The sequence below is a fragment of the Eublepharis macularius genome, chromosome 8, assembly GCF_028583425.1.
Source record: "Eublepharis macularius isolate TG4126 chromosome 8, MPM_Emac_v1.0, whole genome shotgun sequence".
Classification (NCBI taxonomy): Eukaryota; Metazoa; Chordata; class Lepidosauria; order Squamata; family Eublepharidae; genus Eublepharis; species Eublepharis macularius.
In genome coordinates, this window is record NC_072797.1 from 122,342,045 (window position 1) to 122,365,742 (window position 23,698).

The following is a 23,698-nucleotide window of genomic DNA, read 5'->3' on the forward strand; positions in this document are numbered from 1 at the left end:
TTGCCGTTCAAGTGTCATTCGTCATGTGTAGCTTGGCCCTCACTCTCTTCTCTAACAGAACCTGGTTAGAGTATTTTTGTCGTTTGTGGAGAAATGAACACCCAAGAATTCACCCCAATGTTTCAGTCAAGCTTGTAGCTAGCAGAAATTAACAAGATCATTCCATCCACTAAATGCAATTTTTGGCTTTTACAGCACATTTTGTTCCTTTAAATTGCTAAGGAAACCTGTGGGTTGAAGAGTTAAACTCCTCTTCCTATGTTTCATGGTCCCAGAGCAAACTAAGGCACCACAAGTTGGCAATTTGCATTTTGTAGATGTTCCTCCTGTCCTTTTAAACCCTCAGTGTACTTAGAATTAAAAAGATTACAAACTTTACTACAAATTTGCCAACCACCAGACTGTACATCTTTGAAAGCGAGCTTTATATTACATTCTTGCGTCTCCTGTGAGCATGCCCCAGTCCTGTTGACCAAATGTGCACTGGGACATTCTGTGCTTGGAACTGTATTAACAGATGGGGGGGGGCACAATTTGGAGTGGGACCATGGCATATGGGATGAAGGGGCTTAAGCCCCTCCTCCATTTCCCCAACCTGAAACGGCCCCAGGGAGGCACAATTTGCCCCTCTGGGAAAACACACATGTACTGTTGAGCTACACGCGTGCTTCCCCAACAGGGCAGACAATAGATGCAGAGGAGTTAGCCGTGTTAGTCTGTAGTAGCAAAAACAAAAAGAGTCCAGTAGCACCTTTAAGACTAACCAACTTTATTGTAGCATAAGCTTTCGAGAATCACAGTTCTCTTCGTCAGATGCATGGAGGGCAAGAAGAAACTGGTCAGATATATAGGTGGAGAGGGGAGGGAGGAGTAGATGCAAACAGTAGCTTCTGATATCGAGATCAGTTTGCTTCTGTTAAGGAAGTAAATTGATCTGTTTACAGAAGCAAACTGTTAACAGAAGCAAACTGATCTCGATATCAGAAGCTACTGTTTGCATCTACTCCTCCCTCCCCTCTCCACCTATATATCTGACCAGTTTCTTCTTGCCCTCCATGCATCTGACGAAGAGAACTGTGATTCTCAAAAGCTTATGCTACAAGGGCTCCTAGGGCTGTTTCTTTCAGGTTAGGAAAAGTATGTGGAGAGAGGACAGACAGATCCTGTTTAGCAGCGCAATTTCTGACGTCATCCCGCCATTAAATGGGATCATGATGGGAAATTGTGCTATGAAGATGCCATCATGCTGTGAGTTCTGCACGATTTTCCAGTAGGTTTACAGGCGTGTGAAAACGGCCATATTTACATCTCTAGAATTTTAAAATTTCTGAAATTACGTCCATCTCTAGAAATTCACTTTCATACTCAGAGATTACATTTCATTTCATCTGGCTGCTTTCTTAAGAAGCACATCTACTCTAATTTTTCTAGCAGCTAAAGCAAAAAGTGCCATCCTGTTGGAAACAAGGGGATCCACGTCTGACAGCATAAATTCTTGTTTGTCAGAATCAGAAAAGGAATATAGGCTCTCTAATATCTTAACCAGAAATTTATTATTGGGCTCCAAGTATAAAGTGCAAACCAAAATATAGTGGAGAATATCTTCCACCGAACTTCCATATATACAAATGCCTTGTTCCTGTGGTATTTTTAAATACTGTTCAGTAAGTACAGTGATTTAAACTCTGCTCCGAGCTTACATGCTGTTATACCTACCGAGTATGAAGCTCTGAAATAATATTTTTTATAGTTTTGTACCATGGAGCAAATTTCGATTGGACTAACGAGTTATCGATTAAGGTGTCCCCATTATACACCCATTTCTGCAAATGAAAATTATTCCCTTAAGGTCACAACAAGTTGCCTGGAATGGTATAACAAGAGATAATATTATTTTAAAAATCCAGTGCAGGCTTTGTTCTTACTTTTCCGCAAATTAAACATGTGGAGAGAATGTTTAACCCCCGTGTGCACGGTCCCAATCTGAATTCGGCCTGTGTGCACCTAGGAATTAAGTTCTGGGCATGGGACTTGGAGAACATGTCTGGGGCAGACACATGAGTGAGACAAGCACTTTCCGTTAGGCCTTGAGTCACCCAGGCTCCGATTTCTGATTCGATGGCTCTCAAGTAAACTTTCTTTCATCCAATCGTGCTACCTTCAGATCTTTCTGAGTGTAAATAGATATGATACAACTTCAGCCAGATGATATCAACTGGGGAAAACAAATAGTTAGCTTGACTTCTATTGTCCATTTCAGATTCTTAAGTAATGGAGAACAAAAGGAAACTTTACATTCTGTGGGCTCAGCCTCATGCTGAAATATGACTCATACCCATTTCTCTGAGGAACTCGCCTATCTCAATATCTGCGGACGTGTTGAAAGACCCATTTGTTTAGGAACATCCAGTGTAAATGAAATTTTGAAATGCAAACCTGGAGACAGTGCTAGATATACGGTAAGTCAAGGGCATGGTTTTTCATGCTTGGTCAGTTGTGCCACGGTCTTACTGAGTTCTCTAATCGGACTGCCATGACCACATTGTGTTCTTTAGATTTTCCATAAAGCAAGGAGCGAGATGATTCACATCCGAGGGACTGCTTTTGGACACAGTCACTATTACACTGGCAAAAAACCCCAACCCATTTAAGTACATTTCTAAAGCATTTCTTGTGGATACTTATTCACATCTCATAATAATTATAGTAAAGTCGTCAAGAGTTGTTGCACACAACATGGTGTAGAATTGCTGAGAAGGCCAGAAATCAAGGTGTACCTGAGCCATAATCCCATGTATTCTACATCTTGCACTCAGCTACCAAAGCTGACAGTTATCTGGAGCAGTCAATGCAAGTAGACAGCCAGGTGCCCTGCTCCAGAAATGACCTGCACAGAAAGAGAGTGAGTAGCTGATTGATTGATTGATTGATTGATTGATTGATTGATTGATTGATTGATTGATTGATTGATTGATTGATTGATTGATTGATTGATGTCATTTATAGTCCGCCTTTCTCACTGAGACTCAAGGCTGATTACATAATGTGAGATCAGTACAATCAGTAGCAAGGACAAGGGCAGGCATTTCCATACAGTGTCAATGACATTTCCATAAACAATGTCATAGGGTAGATGAATACAAGTTTCAGAAACATAGCATTAGCAAGGATCCAATACAGGGCTGAAGGATTGTTGAATCAGAACATAATCAATTCTAGGCTTGACATTAGACAACATGAAGCACAAGCAGTATATACAAGTACATATTCAAAGCAACAGATAATATGTGAAGCAGCATAATGGTGGAGCCCATGGTTCCCAACTCATTGGCGAAATATCCAAGACCCTCCTCCCTACAATACTGCTCTCCTATTAGCGAAACATCCAAGACCCCCTCCCTACAATACCGCCCTCCTATCTGAGTAAAAAAGCCTTTTTGAAGAATTCAGTTTTGCATTGTATCAGACAGCAACTCCAGGGTTCTAGGATCAATGGATGGCCAAGCCCAGGAGGATTCTATATCCCAGCTCACATGGGCTGCAGTTCCCTCCTCCAAACAACAGCCTTGGTCCTACATTCAGTTGTCCACTATGGGGGGAGAGGGAAGTTTCGAGTTTCCCGCATTTGGGGAAATTGCAGGAGTTGGGACATCCAGAGTGCAATGGATGAGCCTCACCCTGGGAAAATCTCCATCACAGTCCAAGTGTCTCCCTCGCTGAACTAGACAGGCTCTTGTTGTCTTCAGCAGGGCTCTCAGAGGTCAGCTGCCCCAGTGATAGAGCATCTGCCTTGCATAAAATTTCCTAGATTCGACCCCCCCCCCTCAGCATCTGCAGCTGACTCAGATCGTATGTGATGTGAAAGACCCTTTACCTGAGACTCTGAAAAGCCACCACCAGTCAAAGGATCAAGACTGACTATGATAGACCAATCGCTGGATTTCATATGAGGAAGCTTCTTGTGTTTGCATACCATCTGCCTTATACTAGCCATAATCCTGTGTCCTTAAAAGCAGACTGATATATGAAAATTGAGCGGTTGAAGCTTTTACTGGCATGGAGACAAATACTGAGGAAAGCTTGAACAGCTAGATTTCTATATGTGAGGCTCCTCCTGGTATCAGCCTCCGAGCTCTATACCAGGGCAGAGTCAAGGAAGAAAGTAAATACAAGCATTCAGGAGCAAACCTATTCCACAGACGGCCCCACATTCTAAACAGAATAAAAAGACTAAAAGATCTCCATCCCTACTCATATCTGATGAAGGGGGCTTGACTAGAAAGCTTATACCCTGAAACCTCTTTATTCATGTCTAAGGGGCTTTACTACCTACCTTCACCTACCTACCTTTAAGGGGCTACTGGACTTGAATTTTGCTCAAGGAAGAAAGTGTGGCATGCCTACCAAATGACATCCTTGAGGGTACCCTAATTCAGGATGACTGAATGTTTTAAAGGTCTCAGGTGACACATTTTACTATGTCATAGAAATCTCTTGGCAACCTTATCTGACCTGAATAACTTTCTGATTATAGTGAGAGGTTTTATAAAAAAAAATGCACACAAGCCTCTTTGGTGGTACCCAGTATGCTGAAGAACATAAATAATAAGGCAAGTATCTTAGTACACAGCATTTATAGAATCAGCGGACTTGACATTTCATTGGAAGGCCAATATCCCGTTGCAATAGTAAAATTGACCCAGTCTCTAATAACTTTTTCTTTGCCATATTTATTTCCTTTCTGGACCTGGTGATGGGTAGAACTGAACGAAATCCTTCAGTTATATGATGAATGAATTTATTTGCGGTCAGAGACCATTACAATGGCAATACATCCTTAACAGTCAATAAAATAGTTAAATCCTGCATAAAAGTGTAAAGGACATAGAAAAATACATTGAGCATTTAAAATCTTATCTTAAAATGTATATCATTCTCTGGGAACCGCAGTCATTCTAATATTTAAAACATTGACGTTAAAATAGTTAAAATCGTAAAAAGAGCCGGACAGACTATGTATGGCTATTCTATATTCTATAAGATTATATATTATATATATATATTATAGAATATTATATTATATTAAATTCTATATTATAGAATTTAACCAAATGGAGACAAAATTTGGCTATTTGCCTGGAGATAGTTGGATTTTCATCAATTAGGAGTTTCTCCAGGCAGGCCTTATTTACCTCTGCAATTGGTCTGTCTAAGAGTGGGGAAATAAACGTCCCTATAGACTTGATGGAAAGGACAGCGAAAGAACATTAGTTCTATACAAGATCCCTTATGATATCATAAATGTGTATCTAATAATTTCCAGACTTAATTCTGCACAAGATTTGGGTACAGTAGCACCTTAAAGACCAACTAGATTTCCAGGGTATGAGCTTTCGAGATAGATTTCCAGGGTATGAGCTTTCGAGAGTTAGAGCTCATTTCGTCAGATACAAGGAGTGGAAAAAGGAAAGAGTCCTTATAATCCAGGGAGACGGTAAACGTAAATTAGAATTGGGACTTTTCTCACATTACAAACGCTAATTTTCCACACTTTTCACCCAGGATCTATCAATTTAACTACAACACATATTATAGCTAGCTTTGTGACACTCCAATTTATAATACCCCTGGATTATAAGGATTCCTTTCTTTTCCCACTCCTCATAGCTGACAAAGGGAGCTCTGACTCTCAAAAGCTCTTACCCTGGAAATCTAGTTGGTCTTTAAGGTGCTACTGGACCTAAATATTGCTTTCGTACAGTCCAATACAGCTACCCACCGGAAACTAATTCCACACAAAAAGTTCTATCAGTTGATCTAAAATTGGGTGAACACAAAAAACAATGTTACCACAGAGAATTCTTAAACAGCTTTCAATCCCATTGAGCCTCCACAGCAAGAGTGCAGTGTACAATTTGTGACCCATCAAGCCAAACACAAACAGCGTAAGCACAGAGAAATCCGATATGCTTATGGAAAAGGTGACCCATTCTTTTATGAAGGTCCAGATTGTCAGTAATGTCCTCCTCAATAATGACAGGAAGAAATCGAAATGCATACATTAGGGAGATCCAGGGCTTTTTTCCAGCAGGAATGCAGTGGAACGGAGTTCCGGAACCTCTTGAAAATGGTCACATGACCGGTGGCCCCGCCCCCTGATCTCCAGACAGAAGGGAGTTTAGATTGCCATGGCAATCCCTTCCAGACAGAAGGGAGTTTAGATGGCACTCTAAACTCCCTTCTGTCTGGAGATCAGGGGGCGGGGCCACTGGTCATGTGACCATTTTCACCAAGGGTGATTTAAATTTTTAAAAACTCCCCCCTTGTTCCAGCTGACCCAAAGTGATGTCATTGGTCCTGGGAGTGTGCACGCATTTTGCGTGCGCACATGTGGTACCAGGGGCACCACCTTCCGCTCAGAGTTGCCCCCTGTGCTGGCAACCTACTGAGTTCCACCCCCTCTTTTCCCAGAAAAAAAGCCCTGGGTAGATCTCATATATGGTGGGAACGGAAAGCAGTAGGAAAGGCCCTCAAAGACTTCAATTTGATGCAACTTAAGCTATAGTGATCTGTTAAGGAAACAGCCTTCCTCATTTAATCCTCCCAAGAACCCTATGAAGTAGGTTATGCTAAGGAAGAACTAGCTGTTTGACTCTGTCAAAGTCTGGGAATTCGTGCTTATGGATTATACCTGCTGTGCTCTGAAAGCTTTATTTGCCTCTGTGCTTGTCTCAAATAGAGAGAATTTCACGATTTTTTGAAGAAAGCAGCAGCCAACCTTGTTGTCGTCAACTTTTCAGCAAAATGGTGTGGGCCTTGCAAAATGGTTCGTCCTTTTGTTCATGTAAGTCTGAGCTTTGCCGTCCTTGGCCCTCGTACAAGAAAATCCATTCTCATATCAGCTCTGCAGAGTAATTCTACCCCGTTGCCTCCCAGACCATCCCAACTCCAGTTCCTCCTATCCCCAATCAAAACAAAACCTTAACAGGTAATTGTTGCAGATACAGCTAAAGTACCTTCTCCTTTGAATTCTGCCCCCCCCCCCACACCTCAATTTGAAATAACATGATCTTGGCCGTCGTCACACGGGCATCTCTTCCGTTAAATTTACAGCATATAGCGTCCTACCTGTTATCGGCACAGTAACGTTTCTTTGGGTCACCTAACGGCTCTTCGCACCACCGAAGCACTCTGTTCTGTTCTCTCTAACCGCGCAGAAGCAGCTCCTCCCCCCCCCTTTTTTAATTATTCTGGCGTTTAATTCCGATATAACGGAATAACAGCATATAAACATTCCATTAGAGCAAAACATTATGACCCTTTTGTTTTTCCAACTTTGAAATTATATAAATAGCCCTTTGCCCGCAGAAAACTCCCTGTCTGATGTGATCCCCATCGCTGAAGACTCTGCCATGGCGATTGAGTCATTTTTACTTCAGCAGAAAGTTTGCATTGTGTTATGGCGTTATGGCATTATAAGGACATAATAAAATTTTTAAAAGGGGAGTCGCGGGAAGAAATGGATTCTGGGATTGAAGGGAGGGCATAGGGCGTGCGAGGCGAAATACGTCGATGTGAGGCATTCACACTGAGGTACAAAATAGCGCTACTATCAAGCACAAAGCAGAAGAGAGAAAATTGCTACAGTGTTGGAATAAGGTGGGTGTTTGCCGGGAAATAGCGCCATTTTAGTGCTAAATAAAAGCCCGTGTGACGACGGCCCTTGTTTCCAAACTGGAAATGATGGTTTCAGAATTCTCTGTTGCTCTGTTTTCCCTGCAGCACCCTGGGCAGGTGCGGTGTGCCGCAGCGATCAGCTCCTTCCCTTCACAAGTGTCTTGTTTTTTCCTCCTCTGTCATCAGGGCAGACTTGCACATTAATAAAACACTACCTGTAAAGCAATCTTGATGTGATAAAAGGTGTGTCAAGATTCTGCTTGCGTGATGTTCTGCCAATGTGCCAGTGTGCGTGCACGCATCAACCAAACACGGTGCAGTATTTAACGCAGAAAGGGAGCCGGTGGGGTGATGTGGATAAAAGGAAAGAGCTGACAGCTTGCGCAAATGGCACAAGAACCCATTCCAGAATTAATTTCACAAATTCTACTAGTTAAACCAAAATGAAGAAGTGAACTTCAGAAAGAAATCTTGGAACGATAAAAGAATGCAACTGGGGAAATCTGAAAGAGGTAGTTGTTTGTTCATACGCATTCCTCTTCCTCTAACCCCCTCCATGTAGGACATTTCTGTCCTTGATCTAAACTTAAATTATGAGCTTCTCGGGGCAGAGATTTATAAAAGTTCTTACTTTGTAAAGAGCCACATACGCTAACAGTGCTATATAAATAATAATATTAGCAGCTCTCATTTAAGTTAATGGAACTAGGATAAATCCACACAGTGCGGCTCAGATTTGTCAACGGATAGTTAAGATTGCAAAGCAGACTCCTTGAATGTGTGAATGGCAAGGAGATCCTCACCACGTATAACTTTACCAATCCATTCAACTGCACAAAGAGAAAAGCTGTCACCTCCAAATTTCTCCCTTCCTCTTTATTTGATTTTCATTCCACCAGTTCTTCATAGTACCTAGCAAAGTGTCCTCTTCCAAAGCAAACAAGACTCTATAGAAGTTTAGACAAGGCCATACAAGAAACAGGAAATTAGCCAGTTAGTATTGCCAGGGCCGGATCTACGGTTGCCAGTGCCCAGGGCAACTGTAGTCAGGCTCTATGCGCGCGCGCGCTCCTGGTGCTACGTGATGATGTCACTCCTGTGACATCATAACGCTGGGGCGCCCCCACCCCCACCCCGCAACAAGCTGGCTGTCCCGGTGTGCTGTGGAGCTGGCAGCAGCGCGAGTGCCTCAGAGGCTGCCCACGCTGTTCACCTGCCCCACAGGACAAGGGGCAGCCGGCTTGCCACGCGCCCCTTGTCCTGGGGAAAGGCGAACGGCATGGGTGGCCTCCTAGCCACCCGCACTGCCTTTTGCCTTTCCCCAGGACAAGGGACGGTCGGCTTGCCGAGCACCCTTTGTCCTAGGGAAAGGCAAAAGGCAGCACGGGTGGCTGGGAGGCTGCCCGCGCCATTCGCCTTTCCCCAGGCACGCTCCCAGGGCTGAAAGTGCGCTCCTGGGGCTGGCAACTGCGCCCGGCGCCCCCTCTTTGGCGGCGCCGGGGGCAGACTACCCCCCTGCCCCCCCTCAGTCAATCCAGCCCTGAGTATTGCCCTTAAAGCCAAATTGTAGGCAAAAAATCAACAATGAAAGCATAGAGATGGGGAAAGATGCACCTGTTGAATGTATGTCTGGATGTGCAGCTGCTTAAAGATATAGGGGCCATCTCAGAACAAATAAAAGAGCCATGCCTAGTCCTAGGTCTGTTCAGATTTGTACATTGTGTTTGTTCTCAGTGATATATTTTGGCAAGAAGATGATCACACCATCTTTTATTGACTGCTTCAGGCACTCAAACGCTAATGAAGGACAACAATGCAGACATCTGATATCATAAAACAGCCAAATGGTTGTTGAGCTGGAGAGCATTGCTAATGTAACTTCCCCGGACCTTGCCAAGAATGCAGCAACGGGCTTCTAGCGAAGCACTTAAACTGAGAGTTTTGTTTTTTAATGAATGGATGTATAAGACCTTTGGGTGATTTTGGCTGAAAGATTTAAAAGTTGGCAATGAAAATGCACTCGCTCATAAAGCAGACAAATTGTTGCTCATCTGCCCTTTCCCAGCCGTAATCAGAAGAAAACAAACAGATTTGGCTCACTCTGATTCATGAGTCAGTATTATCTGTTGTGTCCATTTCGATCAAAGGCTGCTGAAATCCATTGTAAACACTAACATTCTAGTGGAAATACTGTGTGTGGGATGATGTTACACGAAAACAGCATCCTTGTGTCAAGTTCCCGCCCCTGCAAAACCAGAGGACCGACTTTCCCAGGTGGTGAGGTCATCACAAGCAACAGTTCCCCACCAGCTACTGCCAATATGATGGCATCATGATGACGGGATATTGATTCTGCATCATCTGGGAAAGGTGGGACGGACTTGATACGGGGATGCTGTTTTCTGCGGCAGCCCCGTGTTACATGTACCAAGTTGATCGGGCAACCTGGGTTAATTCCAGTGGATCAATATAATGCTTGGTGACCAGCAACAAGACACTCCCCTCCTCCTCAGTTCTCTATAAAATATAATAGTAATTTATGTCACATGTCCGCATGATCAAGTAAAGTTTCTTATTCTGGTTATTAAGACTATAAGAGGTCTGCCCGCCTTTTACATAATGGAAACATTTTACTCTAACCATTGTGCCTTTGAGAGAGGTTATTAGGGCTGTGACCGAGAGTCTCTCTACATGAGACATCTGACACATGAAGAACACGTGTCGGGGGATGCAATGTAAGTCAGGAAGGATAGTTTAAAAAGACAGAGCTGGCAGCAGGGCAAAGGTTTTGCTATATACTGGAGCTGTGTGAAGCGGCTGTGAAATGCCAGAAGGGAAACTTCAGCCCATTATAACCTCTCCAGGTCCAAGCCCAGCTCTGGAAGGCAGCTCCAGCCCCTTTCCATTCCTCGCTGCCCTCTGGTTGCGATCCCACACAGTTTTATTTCACTTCACAGAGAGGTGAAATTGACTGAACCTGCAGGGAGGTGAAGATGAAAGCAACTAACCCTCTGAGGATCAATCTCTGCCGGCTTTGTCTTTTTCAACTATGCTTCCTGGCTAACATTGCATCTCCCTACCCTTGACAAACACGCACCAAGTTATCTCATGTAGAGACTCAGTGTTTTTAGCAGGGGGTTCTGCCATCATCACCATGCACTGTGAAAAAACTAGTCTCAGGAAAGGACAGCCAAATCAAGAAATGCCTTCTACCATTATGAAAAACTAAACAGTTTCTGTCTGCCCCTCTCTTTTCCCTTCCCCTCCATGCACACATATCTCATACGTTGTTGTTCTAACTGGCTCACCGCGGATAGTAGCCACTGCAGCTGTTCTCTTTCGTTGCTCAGCAACATTTTTTAGCCAGGCAAAGGCTAATGAAAGGCTTGCACTAAAATCTAATTGCATGAAAACAACGACGAGAGACATCTGCTAAAAGGGTTATCCCATCATACACGTGCAGCTCTCAGGGACATTATTCCACAGACTGAGAACTAAACTAGATGAAGTATTGAAGATCCATGATTCGCTCTCCCATCCTGTTAAACTTATTTAATCAGCAAGTGTGTAGAGGTGATTGGGAGTCCCTGATATGGAACCCAGCTGCGGTGCAGCTCTGTAGGGATTATTAAGTGTCTCCCTCTATGCCCTTTTCCAGATATAAATGGGTCCTCCCTCCCTCCTACATAGTGCTATTCGCTCTGAAAGAGACAACATATATTTTCCCAGATGCTTCCCCTGCTGGGTTAAATAGTGCTACCAGAAGACTGCCTTGTGACAGAGAAAGAATATGGAAGGAAGGGTTAAACTCCGTTCCTTACCCAGCATTATGGTTTCAATCCAGATTGCACATGCCTGGTTGCTATTTATAGGCGTTCAAAGATATGGAAGATCTCATTATGAATCTCCAACATCTCCTCTATCGTGGTGCTCAGTTACTTTAGCTTTGGATCACACAGGCCGTTTTCACACGTCTTACCAGCTGTGCAAAATTGCACAAAACTCCCCGGTGAATCGCGCCGCGAACTGGAGTCATGACGGGAAATCGTGCCAGGAAGATGCCGTCATTCCGAGAGTTTTGCGCAATTTTGAATGGCCGGTAAGACTTGTGAAAACAGCCACAATTGTGCAAGAAACAGATCTACTAGATGCAATGGAAAGGAGAGCTGATGCCCTGTTAATATTTGGCGCTGTGTGAAAAAGAGGGAAGGTTGACCAGCATAGTTTGTTGTGAAAATTTACCCAAGAGTCTGGACCTAAAGTACAACTTCTTAGGATGATGGTTTTAAAACTATCTTCAGAAAACTTTAGATCCATACATTCATCTGCTGAGCCGCTGCCACAGAACTACTTATTGGAGAGGATTCTGGAAAGTGCGCTAGAGGGCACAGTCAGCTCATGTTCTGACTAGCTTCTTGGATATTATAGTCACCTCCATGAATGCGCCTTAGGATTAGAGATGGGCACAAACAGCAATACGAACTTTAAAAAGCCATGAACAGCCCAATCAGCTGTTCACAAACAAGCTGTTCGTGAGGCCCCATTCTAAATGAACAGGTGGTTGTTGCTGTTCGGTGCTGTTCATTAAGCCAGAGAGTCTGGCACCTGCAATCAATTCCCTTGGTAATCGGAGGCAGGGACTGCCTGAACTCTGTCTGAACTCCTGCTGTTTCCCTGGAAACCCCAATCTAAGCCCAATTTAGCTTGATAGGCAGGTCTTCCTTCCAAGTGTGGAGCTCCAGATTTGTTACAAGGAAGCAAAGAGCAGGGGGAGGGGGGCTCCCAGCTCTGGTTTTGCAGACAGTGAGGGAGAGACAGTTGCTGTTGGCATTTTGAGAGAGAGACAGGGAGAGTGCATTGGAGCTTGAATTTTCTTTGTGTGTGGTGGGATAGGGATGTACCCCTTCAAGTTCCAGGGCTGCTGCAAGGCACTGGGGCCAAGCTATTATTTATTATTGGTACATTTCCTGCTGTCTGCTCAGGTAGGGTTTCTGGGAGTGGTGTGGTAGGGATCTTGATGGCTGGAGGAGAGCCTGCTAGCCCCCACGAACAATGAACAATGAACATGTTCGTGAACAGATCATGTTCATTAATGTTCGTTGTTCGTTGTTCGTTGTTCGTGGATGGCAGTGGACAATGAACACTATGTTCATTGTTGTTTTTCTGTTCGTGCCCATGTCTACTTAGGATACACTCAACTCTTCCTTGTGACTGCATGTTGTAGAAAATGCACATAGTCTTGAGGTTAGCTTGGCTGCTATTATTGTTCTTCTGACTTGAAGAACTTTTGGAAAGTTTCTGAGGAACCATAGGGTTCCTTGAAATGCTATTTCAAACCACTGTCTTAACAAGATGCACATACGATGCCCTTTGTTTCCTTTATAAATATCAACCTTCACCTAGATCTTCTGTATCTCTTCTCCCCTCTCACCATATTAGTGCTGATTGATTTCCAGTAACAAGGACCTATAGGGAAGAGGGAGGAAATGCCCAAGCACCGTCTAGGCACCCCTGTCTATTCCTGAAATAGATCAATGCTGAGACTGGCCAAACAAGTCAAGGGAACTGGGAGGGACAAAGCAAGGAAATTAGTAAGGTCAAAAAAAAAATCCCACCAAAACAACTCATTGGACATACAAACCCTGGTCATGAGTCACGACTTATTTAGAAATCAGTGTGCTTGACTTTCAGATAAACTGGGCTAGGATGAGGCATGCATCTTTTTCAATGGCATTTAGTAGTGATTAACTTGCAGGATTGTACCTAAAAATGGGTAAAGAAGCAATAGCCTACTAGGAAAGAGGGGGCCGCTGAGATTCAGAGAGGAGGGGAAACGGGACCAGTTCCCTCTGATCTAGTGAATGGATTGAAAATACGGAGGATCGTTTTATTGTTTTGCCTAGGGTGTTAAAATGCTGAAAGCCAGACCTGCAGTTTACCATGTAGAAGGCAACTCGGTTTGCTTGGCAGTGGTATGGGGTGCAGACACCAGCGGCTAGCAGCAAGGGCTTTACAGTTACCGGGAAAGCTTGAACTGTTTCGTAGGGGAAAGATCCATGATAAGGTCTCCCAATGTCTTAATTAATGAAAAGCAGCCATGTGCAGGGGGATTTCGATTGGAACCATTGGGTAAGGTTATCCCTTTCCCCTGCATTTCCCGCAGGTAGTCTTCCCTTCAATCATATGTTCATTCTAGTACAGAACTAAACAAGTAATCCAACTTTTTTACTACCATGGGTAATAGCTATTCTGGCTGGGAAATAGCATGGGGGAAAGGGTTAACCACACCCAGCACTGTGATCCCAATCCAAACTGAGGGTCCTTCTATTAGAGTAATAACAACAACAACAATAACAACATTCGATTTACATACCACCCTTCAGGACAACTTAATACCACACTCTGAGCGATTTACAAAGTGTGTTATCATTATCCTCATGACAATCACCCTGTGAGGTGGGTGGGGCTGAGAGAGCTCTGAGAGAATTGTGACTGACCCAAGGTCACCCAGCTGGCTTCAAGAGGAGGAGTGGGGAATCAAACCCGGTTGTCCAGATTAGAGTCCTGCTGCTCTTAACCACTATGCCAAGCTGGCTCTCTGGCTGAATGAAACTGAACAGAACAAACAGGGAAGGTAGCAACACAGTCTAAAAAGTATAATACTCAATCAAAAATGTAATAAATTGACAATGCAAATAAATATATACAATCTTTAAGTCAACAATTTTGATGCATATGAAAAAATGGGGACCGCTTCAAGTATGCCAAAAATAAGGTTCATTAAAGAGCCACAAGGGATGCGTCCAAGTCTGTGTAGGTGGTGCTTCAGGTATGCCAAAAATAAGGTTCATTAAAGAGCCAACAGGGAAAATGCTTGCATCTTCTGACGTTCCCGTTTCACCATGCAAAAGCTTCCTCAGGGCATTCAAAGGAAAGCACACCCATGTAGAATATTTATTGCATTCAATGAAGTAATTCAAACCAACAATACTGGATACCGCTCCACAGTGGGAGTCTCTCGACGGGCAATCACCGTGTCCTTCCCCTGGCACCTTCCCCTGGCCCTGGCCACTCAAACAGGCGGTTATCTGTCCACTAATTAAAAAACCATCTCTAGACAAAAATGATGTGGCCAATTATTGCCCAGTCTCTAATATGCCCTTTCTGGGCAAAATGATTGAGAGAGCAGTAGCTGACCAACTCCAGATCTTCTTGGATAACTCTAGCACTCTAGACCCTTTCCAGTCTGGATTCAGACCAGGGCATGGGACAGAGACAGCACTAGTAGCGTTAGTGGATGATCTCTATCTGAACATAGACAAAGGCCACGCCTCCTTATTGCTCATCCTGGATCTGTCTGCAGCCTTTGACAAAGCAGACCATGCCATCCTGTTGAGGCGTTTAGAAACAAAAGTGGGCATCAAAGGACGTGCCCTGGACTGGTTTAAATAATTTCTCATGGAATGGACTCAAAGGGTTGCCATTGGAGATCAGCTGTCTCCAGAATGAGAACTATCTTGTGGGGTTCCACAGGGCGCAATCTTATTTTCCATGTTATTCAACCTCTATATTAAGCTTTTAGGAGAACTCATTTGCAGTTATGGATTTGGGTGTCATCAATATGCAGACGACACTCAACTCTATATCTCGCTATCCAGGTCCCCACAGGATGCAGTAGAAATCTTAGATCGCTGCCTGACAGTCGTGGTGAAATGGCTGAAAAATAACAAACTGAAATTGAACCCAGACAAGACTGAAGTGATGCATGTTGGGAAGGCAGAGATCTACCTACTTTTGATGGAGTTTATCTGACCCTTGCAGACTCAGTTAAGATCCCAGGGATTATTCTGGATCCAGCACTACTACTAGAAAAACAAGTTAAGGCAGCTGCAAAAATTGCTTTCTACCACCTCACTTTAGCCTGGAATATGACTTCTTACCTCGACATGGCTGACCTGGCCTCCTGGATCCATGCTATGATAACATCAAAACTTGACTACTGTAATGCACTATACATCAGTTTTCCATCTAAGTTAACTAGGAGGCTCCAATTGGTGCAACATGCTGCAGCTCAACTATTATCAGGAGCGAGCATGAACATCACCCCCATTCTGCAGTCACTACCTATCAGTTAACATGTGCAAGGTATTAGTTATCACATACAAAGCTCTTCATGGTCTTGGTCCAGCATACTTACAGGGCCACCTCTCTCCCTATGTTCTTCCATGGCAGCTTCGCTCATCTGAACAGGATCTACCTGCAGGTGCCAGCCTGCACATGGGCGAAATCAACAGCAGTCCATAGACGGGCTTTCTCTATGGTGGCCCCTACCCTGTGGAACGGCCTGCCTGAGGAGGTCAGGAGAGCCCCTACTCTCCTGGCTTTCTGAAAACGATACAAAAACAAATTATAGGAGGGAAGTATTGTCGGGAGGGAGTCTCAGATGCTTCGCTAATGACTTAGGGACCATAGATCTCACCGCTATGTTGCCTTATATATTATCTGTTGCTTTAAATATGTGCTCCTATGAGCTACCTGTGCTTCATGTTGTATAATGTCAATCCTAGAATTGCTTATGTTCTGTTTCAGCATCTCCTCAACTCTGTATTGGATCCTTGCTAATGCTATGTCTTTGTAAAGCTGTATTTATTTACCCTATGGTATTGTGTATGGGAATGTCCTTGATACTGTATGGAAACATCCTTGATACTAATTGTACTAATCTCACACTATGTAATCTGCCTTGAGTCTCCGTGAGAAAGGCAGACTATAAATGACATAAATAAACAAACAAATAAATAAATTATAGGATCTGTTTTTCTTATATCTTTCGGCAAGGATAGTAGAAGACTGAAAACTGTTTCAAGGGCAGCATCTGGCCTGTGGAAAGACAGCTGGTTATTCTTGCCCTAGTCAGTGTACACCTAGCCATCAGACATCCTGATCCTAGAGGCAAAACCACATATGAATGTATTACTTCGAAACAGCCATCTAATTAACCAAGCACTTGATCCTGAACTTCGGTATCTAATTTGTGTCATTTTCTCCCTCGGACTCTTCAGTTTACTTCCCGAATACTGGTGATACAATTTTATATAGCAGGTAAAATAATGGCAACTTTAAAAGGGGAAAATCGCCAAGGGATGATCGGTCACAATGAAAGGCGCTTGAGAGAGGGGCCTAGAAAGTTGAAAGAGACTCAGGCTGTACCAGCCATTCATTCCAAAGCAAAGTCTTGTTCAATTTTGTTCTTTCAGGAGTTTGCCGTTCGATACGAAAATGTACGGTTCTGCATCGTTGATGTGGATTTGGCAGAGGTAAGCCATTAAAACCTGAGTGTAGATTATATTGTGTAATTCTACAAGGCTGGTCATAGATTGCACTCTGAAGGTACATGATGCATCAGTCTTGCTGATGCTCAGTAGATCAGGATCTGGTCAGTGCTTGGATGGGAGATCTCTTGGTACGGCATTTTGAGTTTCGTAATGGGAGAAAGGAGAGATACGAAAAAATGCTAAAACATTAACCAAAAGTGGATCTTAGATTCATTGATTCGTAAGAAGTGCTATTTTCGTCTTTCTATAGTTGCACTTTCTGTTTTCAAATGTGATCAGCAAAATGCTTCTAAGCCAAGGATCCTTCGCCCTTTTGAGCCCTGTGGACACCTCTGGAATTCTGACATGGTGTGGTGGCTACAAACACAAAATGGCCATTGTAGGAGGTGGAGCCAACCACAGAAGGGCAACCACCTTAGGAGACAGAAAACACACACGAGGAAGCCCAAATGCAGGGGACAATTTTTAAAAATACTCTAGGAAAGAGGAGAGAGATGATAAAACTAGTACTGTGGTGGCAGCTGCTGCTGAAACAGCGGTGTTTTCATCTGCACAGCCAATCACATCTGCAAAGATCAAGCAGAACATGAAGCTGATGGTAATTTCCTGTTACTTGGTCCTTGCATGTGGTGTTCAGACGACCAGTGCTTCTGTTTGTGGAGTTTTCAAGTAGCTATCATGGGGCCAAGCTACAGGTGACGAATGACGAACGGCAAGTGAACAGGCTCACGTGTATTCCTCCCTGTTCACTTGCACTCCACTTGATGATCAAGCGGAGCGCAAGTGAACAGGGAGGAATACACGTGAGAGCGGGACCACAAGTGACGCCTGACACAGGTTGGACACTTGTCAGCTTCCCTCAAGTTTTGATGGGAAATGTAGGCAGCTTGGCGGAATGTTGGACATTTGACAGTTGAAAAGTCCATTGGACAGCAGTCGGAGAGTCAAGCTGCAAGACCAGGATGCCTACATTTCCCATCAAAACTTGAGGGAAACTGACTAGTGTCCAACCTGTGTCAGGCGTCACTTGTGGTCCCGCTCTGAGTCTGTTCACTTGCCGTTCAAGTGTCATTCATCACTCTGTGATCAAGTGGAGCACAAGTGAACAGGGAGGAATACACGTGAGCCTGTTCACTTGCCGTTGGCTCATGGCTAACAGCCACTGACAGACACATCATATATGAATTTGTATAATGATTTTAAAACTATCTAAGATAGTCTACATCACTATATGTTGTATTGGAGTCTACAAATTAATTGTAAGTTGTGCTTTGTCATTATTGTCGTGATAAAAACATACGGTTTATTCAAATCTTATGTATTTAGCATATAAGCTGAGCCCTGTGGACACCTCAGCCACACATTAGAGAAACCTTAGTGCTCTTAAGCTTTCTTAACAGTGGGCACTGGTTCCTCCCTTTCATTACAGCCCAGAGAGCCGCCTAAAATTTTGTTCCTGAAGGTTAGTGGATTGGGAACCTGCAATGGGAGGGGGAATTGGTGGAAGTTGCTGCCTCTTCTTGAGAAAACAAAAGTGCCCTTAAATTTGTGGAATGTGGTTGTATATAGGCCACTATATCTTATGGGGGATATTTATTTATTTTACGAATTTGCACACTGCCTTTGTATCAAATAGGGCCTCTAAGGCTGCAAAATATTTAACAATGTAAAACATTTTAAACAATTTACATTTAAAACATTTAAAACAGCATAAAAATAATTCAATAAACACATAACACCAAGAACAGTTATTGGGGGTAAGCCACTCATGGAAGACAGCAATAGAGGGGGACTGATTAATCTCCCTGGGGAGGGGGTTCCAAAGTTTTAGTGCTACTACTAGTGCTACTACTGAGAAGGCCTTTTCTTGGGTTGACACTAGGATTTCCAGGTCCCCTTTACCCTCCAAGCAGGAGAGTGGAAACCCAGCACTCACCTTCTCTGTGTCCCTCCCATTTCTGGTGATGTCACTTCCGGGTGACAGCACTGCACAGGCACGGGAGCGCTCTCAGGGCAGTGTGATGACATCATTCTTAGGAAGTGATGTCATCATGCTGCCACGGGAGTGTGCCTGGGAGTCACGTTCCCGTGCCTCTCCCCCCGGGCAGGTAAGTGGTAGCAGGGGGTGTAGAGTAGGATTGCCTGGCCTCCTCAATCTCCCAGCAGGGGATCGGGGCCTGGTTCTTACCTCTTTTCTGATGGGAGTATGCGCACACAAAGCGCTCCCGCAAGGCGTGATGATGTCATTTCCGGGAAGTGGTGTCATCACGGCATGCTCCCCCCACCGCATGCCCATGCTCTGCGGGGGATCGTGTTGGGGGCTGCTGTGGAGCGCAGGAACACTCCTGCACTCCACAGCGGCCCAAAACGCGCCCGCGGATCGGGGCCGTTTTGAGGCACTGTGGAGCACAGGAGCGCTCCTGCGCTTTGCAGCATCTCAAAACGGGCCCATTTTGGCCTGGATTGGGCCCATTTTGAGCTGCTGTGGAGCACGGGAGTGCTCCTGCATGCCACAGCATCCCAAAATGGGCCCGATCCGTGCCATAATGGGCCTTGCTCCACAGCAGCTCAAAATGGGCTCAAAATGGGCCCAAACGGGCCTGTTTTGAGGTGCTCCACAGCGCCTCAAAACAGGCCCGATCCACGGGTGCGCGCAGCTCCACAGGGGAGCGTGCACAGAGGGTGCGCCCACCCTGCTGGCCAGGTAAGTGGGGGCGGGGTGTAGGGGGCGAGGGCGGGGGATCCCCCGCCCCCACCAGGGGTCTGGCTCCCCTAGCGTAGAGTGGGAGCGGGGGAGGTTTGTATAGTGATAAACGCAAACGCCTGACATTTATCACAAGTGTAATGTTCATTCTATTTTTGATACCGTGCTAGTATCAATTTGCAAACATCAGCCATTTTTTCCATGAAAGACTTTTCTTTACCAAGAAAGCACATATTTGGAATATATTTGCCACCCACTAAGATACTTATTTTCTTTTACACAATGTTTTACATGTCTTTCCAAATGCCAGTCTTATGAATTATAATTGAACTTGTTTAGTAAAATGCTCTTCAATGCTGAATTATAAATTACTGTTTGTATTCTTATACATGGTTTCAAACAAACCTATTTCAAAATAAGTGTTCTTAAGAACACAGTTTATGACACTCTCAAATTTTGCTTATATGGTGCACTATAATTTTTAATATGAGAGAGTATGTACACATGTATAAATTGTGTATGTGTGTGTGTGCTTTATGGCTTACTTATCACTTGATCTCTCCGGCCTAGGATGTGGCGAACTGTTGCAGTATTGTTGCCATGCCAACATTTCAGCTGTACAAGAAAGAACAGAAGGTATTTTACAATCTAGAACACAACTTGGTCCTATAGATCCTATCAGAATGTGCCACTAATCCTTCAACCGTGCCCTGTCACACTGGCAGATTTGGCACTGTCTCTGTCCTTCTTCTGAATCCTGACTCAACCAACGGTACAAAGGTTTCTTTGTTTTTAAATTAGCAATCTTAACTTCGATACATGGATCTAGTTGGCCTCAGCAACCAGTCTGCTTCCTGATCACGCTGAAGTAGTTCATCTTCAGTGCAGTTTGGGTTGCCAGGTTCCCCTACCCCCCAGGCAGGAGGTAGGAGGCCTGGCACTTACCTTCTCTCCACTGGTCGCACACGCATAAAGCATGCATGTCTGCTCCTAGCCTGTGTGATGATGTCACTTCCAGAAAGTGATGTCATTGCCTGGGCCACAGGCCACCCTGGGAGTGCTCCTACGCTCTGCAGGGACCCAATATGGGCTGATTCGGGGCTGATCCAGACCGAATCAGGCCGCTGCAGAGTGCAGGAGCACTCCTCAGTGGCCCAATCCATGCTCGATCTGGGCCAATTCAGCCCTGATCCAGGCCTATTTGGCCCTGATGTGGGCTGATTTGGCCCAGATCGGGCCACTGTGGAGCTCTCTCAGAGCTCTCTCAGCCCCACTCACATCACAGGGTGAGGATAATAATGTCGTGAGGATAATAATAACACAAACTGCTCTGAGTGGATGTTACATTGTCCTGATGGGCAGTATATAAATCAAATATCATCATCATCATCATCTTATGCCTACTATCAGATACATTTGGCTGGCAAACATGATGAGCTTGAATACTGCTTCTTTGCTACGTGTGTGAGCGCCCTCTTTTCCTCCCTCCTACGAGGAACTTGATTGTGAGTTGCCTAGTTTGGGAAGCTTTCAATCAAACTCCATATTTCTGTGACATCTGAATGCAGGCATGTGTGAAATTGAAGATGTTTCTTCTCCATGAGACATCTGAGTTTTGTAGAGGAAACAGATTTACTTGCCCTGTCACATTCCTCAGGTGGAAGGGAGTACAGAAACACAGCAAATAAACCATGTTCATACCTTATAAACAAACAGAGGCCTGTTATGATGATTAACACTGCAATCCTTTCTAGCGGCCATGATGGTGCCCAAGGGTCTGACCTGGTGATGCAGACACCATTTTACAGCTGAACGTAGCCATTTAAAACATAGCAGGATTAGGAGATCTTTCCTCTCCCCTCTTGTGCCTTTTCAAGTCCCGTTGCCTTGGACGTGGGCTGGACCCATGAATGCCATACTGTCTTTGGCCCTAGATCAGCTGAAGATGGGCTTTATTCAGGATTGCGCTTTAAATAATAATAACAACATTTGATTTATATACCACCTTTCAAGACAACTTAATGCCCTCTCAGAGTGATTTATAAAGTATGTTATTACTATCCCCACAACAATAATCACCCTGTGAGGTGGGTGGGGCTGAGAGAGCTCTGAGAGAGCTGTGACTGACCCAAGGTCACCCAGCTGGCTTCAAGTGGAGGAGTGGGGAATCAAACCCCGTTCTCCAGATTACAGTCCCACACTCTTAACCACTACACCAAACTGGCACTACACCAATGTGGCCATAATGGTTCAGAATGTTCAAAACACTTCACACACATTTATCATTATAGTATTTCCAACAAAAATAATTATATCCAAGTTCCTGGTAGGGCCTAATTCATAGGTAGTTTTATTTGTTGCTCAGACGCAGTCTTGCTATGGTGTATCAGTTCTCAGATAAATTGAAAACATCTTTGAGCCTACATATATAAGAACCAATCATGGAAGAATCAAAAGTGGAAAACTGCCTTTCTTAAACAGGTAGCACAATCCTACTTCAGTTGACTTTAAAGTAAATCCTACAGAACTCAATAGGATGGACGCTCAACTAGGGATGTGTAGGATTGTAGCCTAAAGGATGAAAAGTAAATATAAGTTGATGTCACATTCAAACTGCAACTAAACCAGTTACAAACAGATTTGTTACTTATGAAAGTGGCCTGTGTCAAAAAAAAAATATCCCTAATGTCAGAGCTTTTTTTCAGCTGGAACATGGTAGAACGGAGTTCCGGCACCTCTTGAAAATGGTCACATGGCCAGTGACCCCGCCCCCTGATCTTCAGACAGAGGAGAGTTTAGATTGCCCTCCAGCAGCGTAGAGGGCAGTCTAAACTCCCCTCTGTCTGGAGATCAGGGGGTGGGGCCACCGGCCATGTGTCCATTTTCACTGATGGTGATTTAAACTAAAAAATTCCCCCCTTGTTCCAGCTGACCCAAAGTGACATCATTGTGCAGTCCTGGGAGCTGAGTTCCACCACCTCTTTTCCCTGAAAAAAAGCCCTGCCTAATGCTAAAACTCAGTCTGTTTTTAAAATTTCATTAACAATGGGATTTAACTGTTTGTCTGCTGGCTGACTACAGAAAGGCCTGGGGGCTTCCAGAAATCTGAACTGATGAACCGGCTGGTACCAGCTATGTTTGCAGTGCCCCTCCCACACGATCGCCAAAGGAATTTATAATTGTTTTTAAAATGTTCCTAAATATTTGTTTTTGAAAAGATGAAGGATGAACAGAAACATAATTACACATGACAAAAAAGAAATAATATGATTATTTTGAGAAAAATATCAGCTCCCCCCCCCCCGCACATTACTGAGTTTGATTGTAGATACATTTTATTTCTCTTTTGAAACGTATTTCCTCTTTGTAACTTAAAGATGACTGCCTCTTTCAATGTATTTATTTTCTTTGTTGCTAGATTTTTGAAATAACTGGTGCAGATGTAAAAAAACTAGAGGAGAAGATAAGAGAGCTGATGTGACCCTTGAAGAAAGCCCCCCCCCCATTGGTGCACACAAATGTTGGTAAAATAAAATCTCCGTAGGTCAGTATGATCTTGTTATAGTGGAATGAGGTCCTTATATAATGTTCAGCCATCCTGTAAAGAACTGCAGTTTAGCCTCATGCCAAGCCTCTAAATATGTCTTCAGATGGTATTGCTGAAGTTTTTAGGAAGACAGGCTTGGCATGAGGATATATTCAATAATTCAATCTGCCTAAAAAAGAGGGACTAATTTCAACGGGAGAGGAGAGAAATGTCTTCTAAATAATAATCCCTTAGTTTAGAGAAAATTGGTTTTCTGAAACACTCTTCTTAATCTTCCAATCTGTTAACTTTACGATAATGGAGACTGGAATGCCAGAATGGTTGTATAATGTGTTCTAGAAGAAAAGAGTTGTGATGATGCTGGCGTGCCCCACATTTCAGAAGGTCTCATCTCCATTGTGGATCATGAATGATCCTACAAGTGGAAGCCAGTGA

General features: G+C 44.0%; 1 protein-coding gene across 1 annotated transcript; it reads left to right on the forward strand.

The window, feature by feature from the left end:
• Positions 1-4,586: 4,586 nt before the first annotated feature.
• LOC129335170 (thioredoxin-like) lies at positions 4,587-23,197 on the forward strand. Its single transcript, XM_054987613.1, has 5 exons — positions 4,587-4,610; positions 6,740-6,844; positions 16,935-16,994; positions 20,287-20,352; positions 23,135-23,197. Exons 1-5 carry the CDS (start codon positions 4,587-4,589, stop codon positions 23,195-23,197), a joined length of 318 nt encoding a protein of 105 aa, XP_054843588.1.
• Positions 23,198-23,698: the final 501 nt, after the last annotated feature.

Bases quoted from the DNA above. Each gene is read 5' to 3' on its own strand.
- LOC129335170 (XM_054987613.1), top strand. From the start codon at position 4,587: ATGCTGAAGAACATAAATAATAAG. The intron at 4,611-6,739 runs GCAAGTATCTTA...TGTCTCAAATAG, and splicing joins TGAAGAACATAAATAATAAG to AGAGAATTTCACGATTTTTT. The intron at 6,845-16,934 runs GTAAGTCTGAGC...TTGTTCTTTCAG, and splicing joins TGGTTCGTCCTTTTGTTCAT to GAGTTTGCCGTTCGATACGA.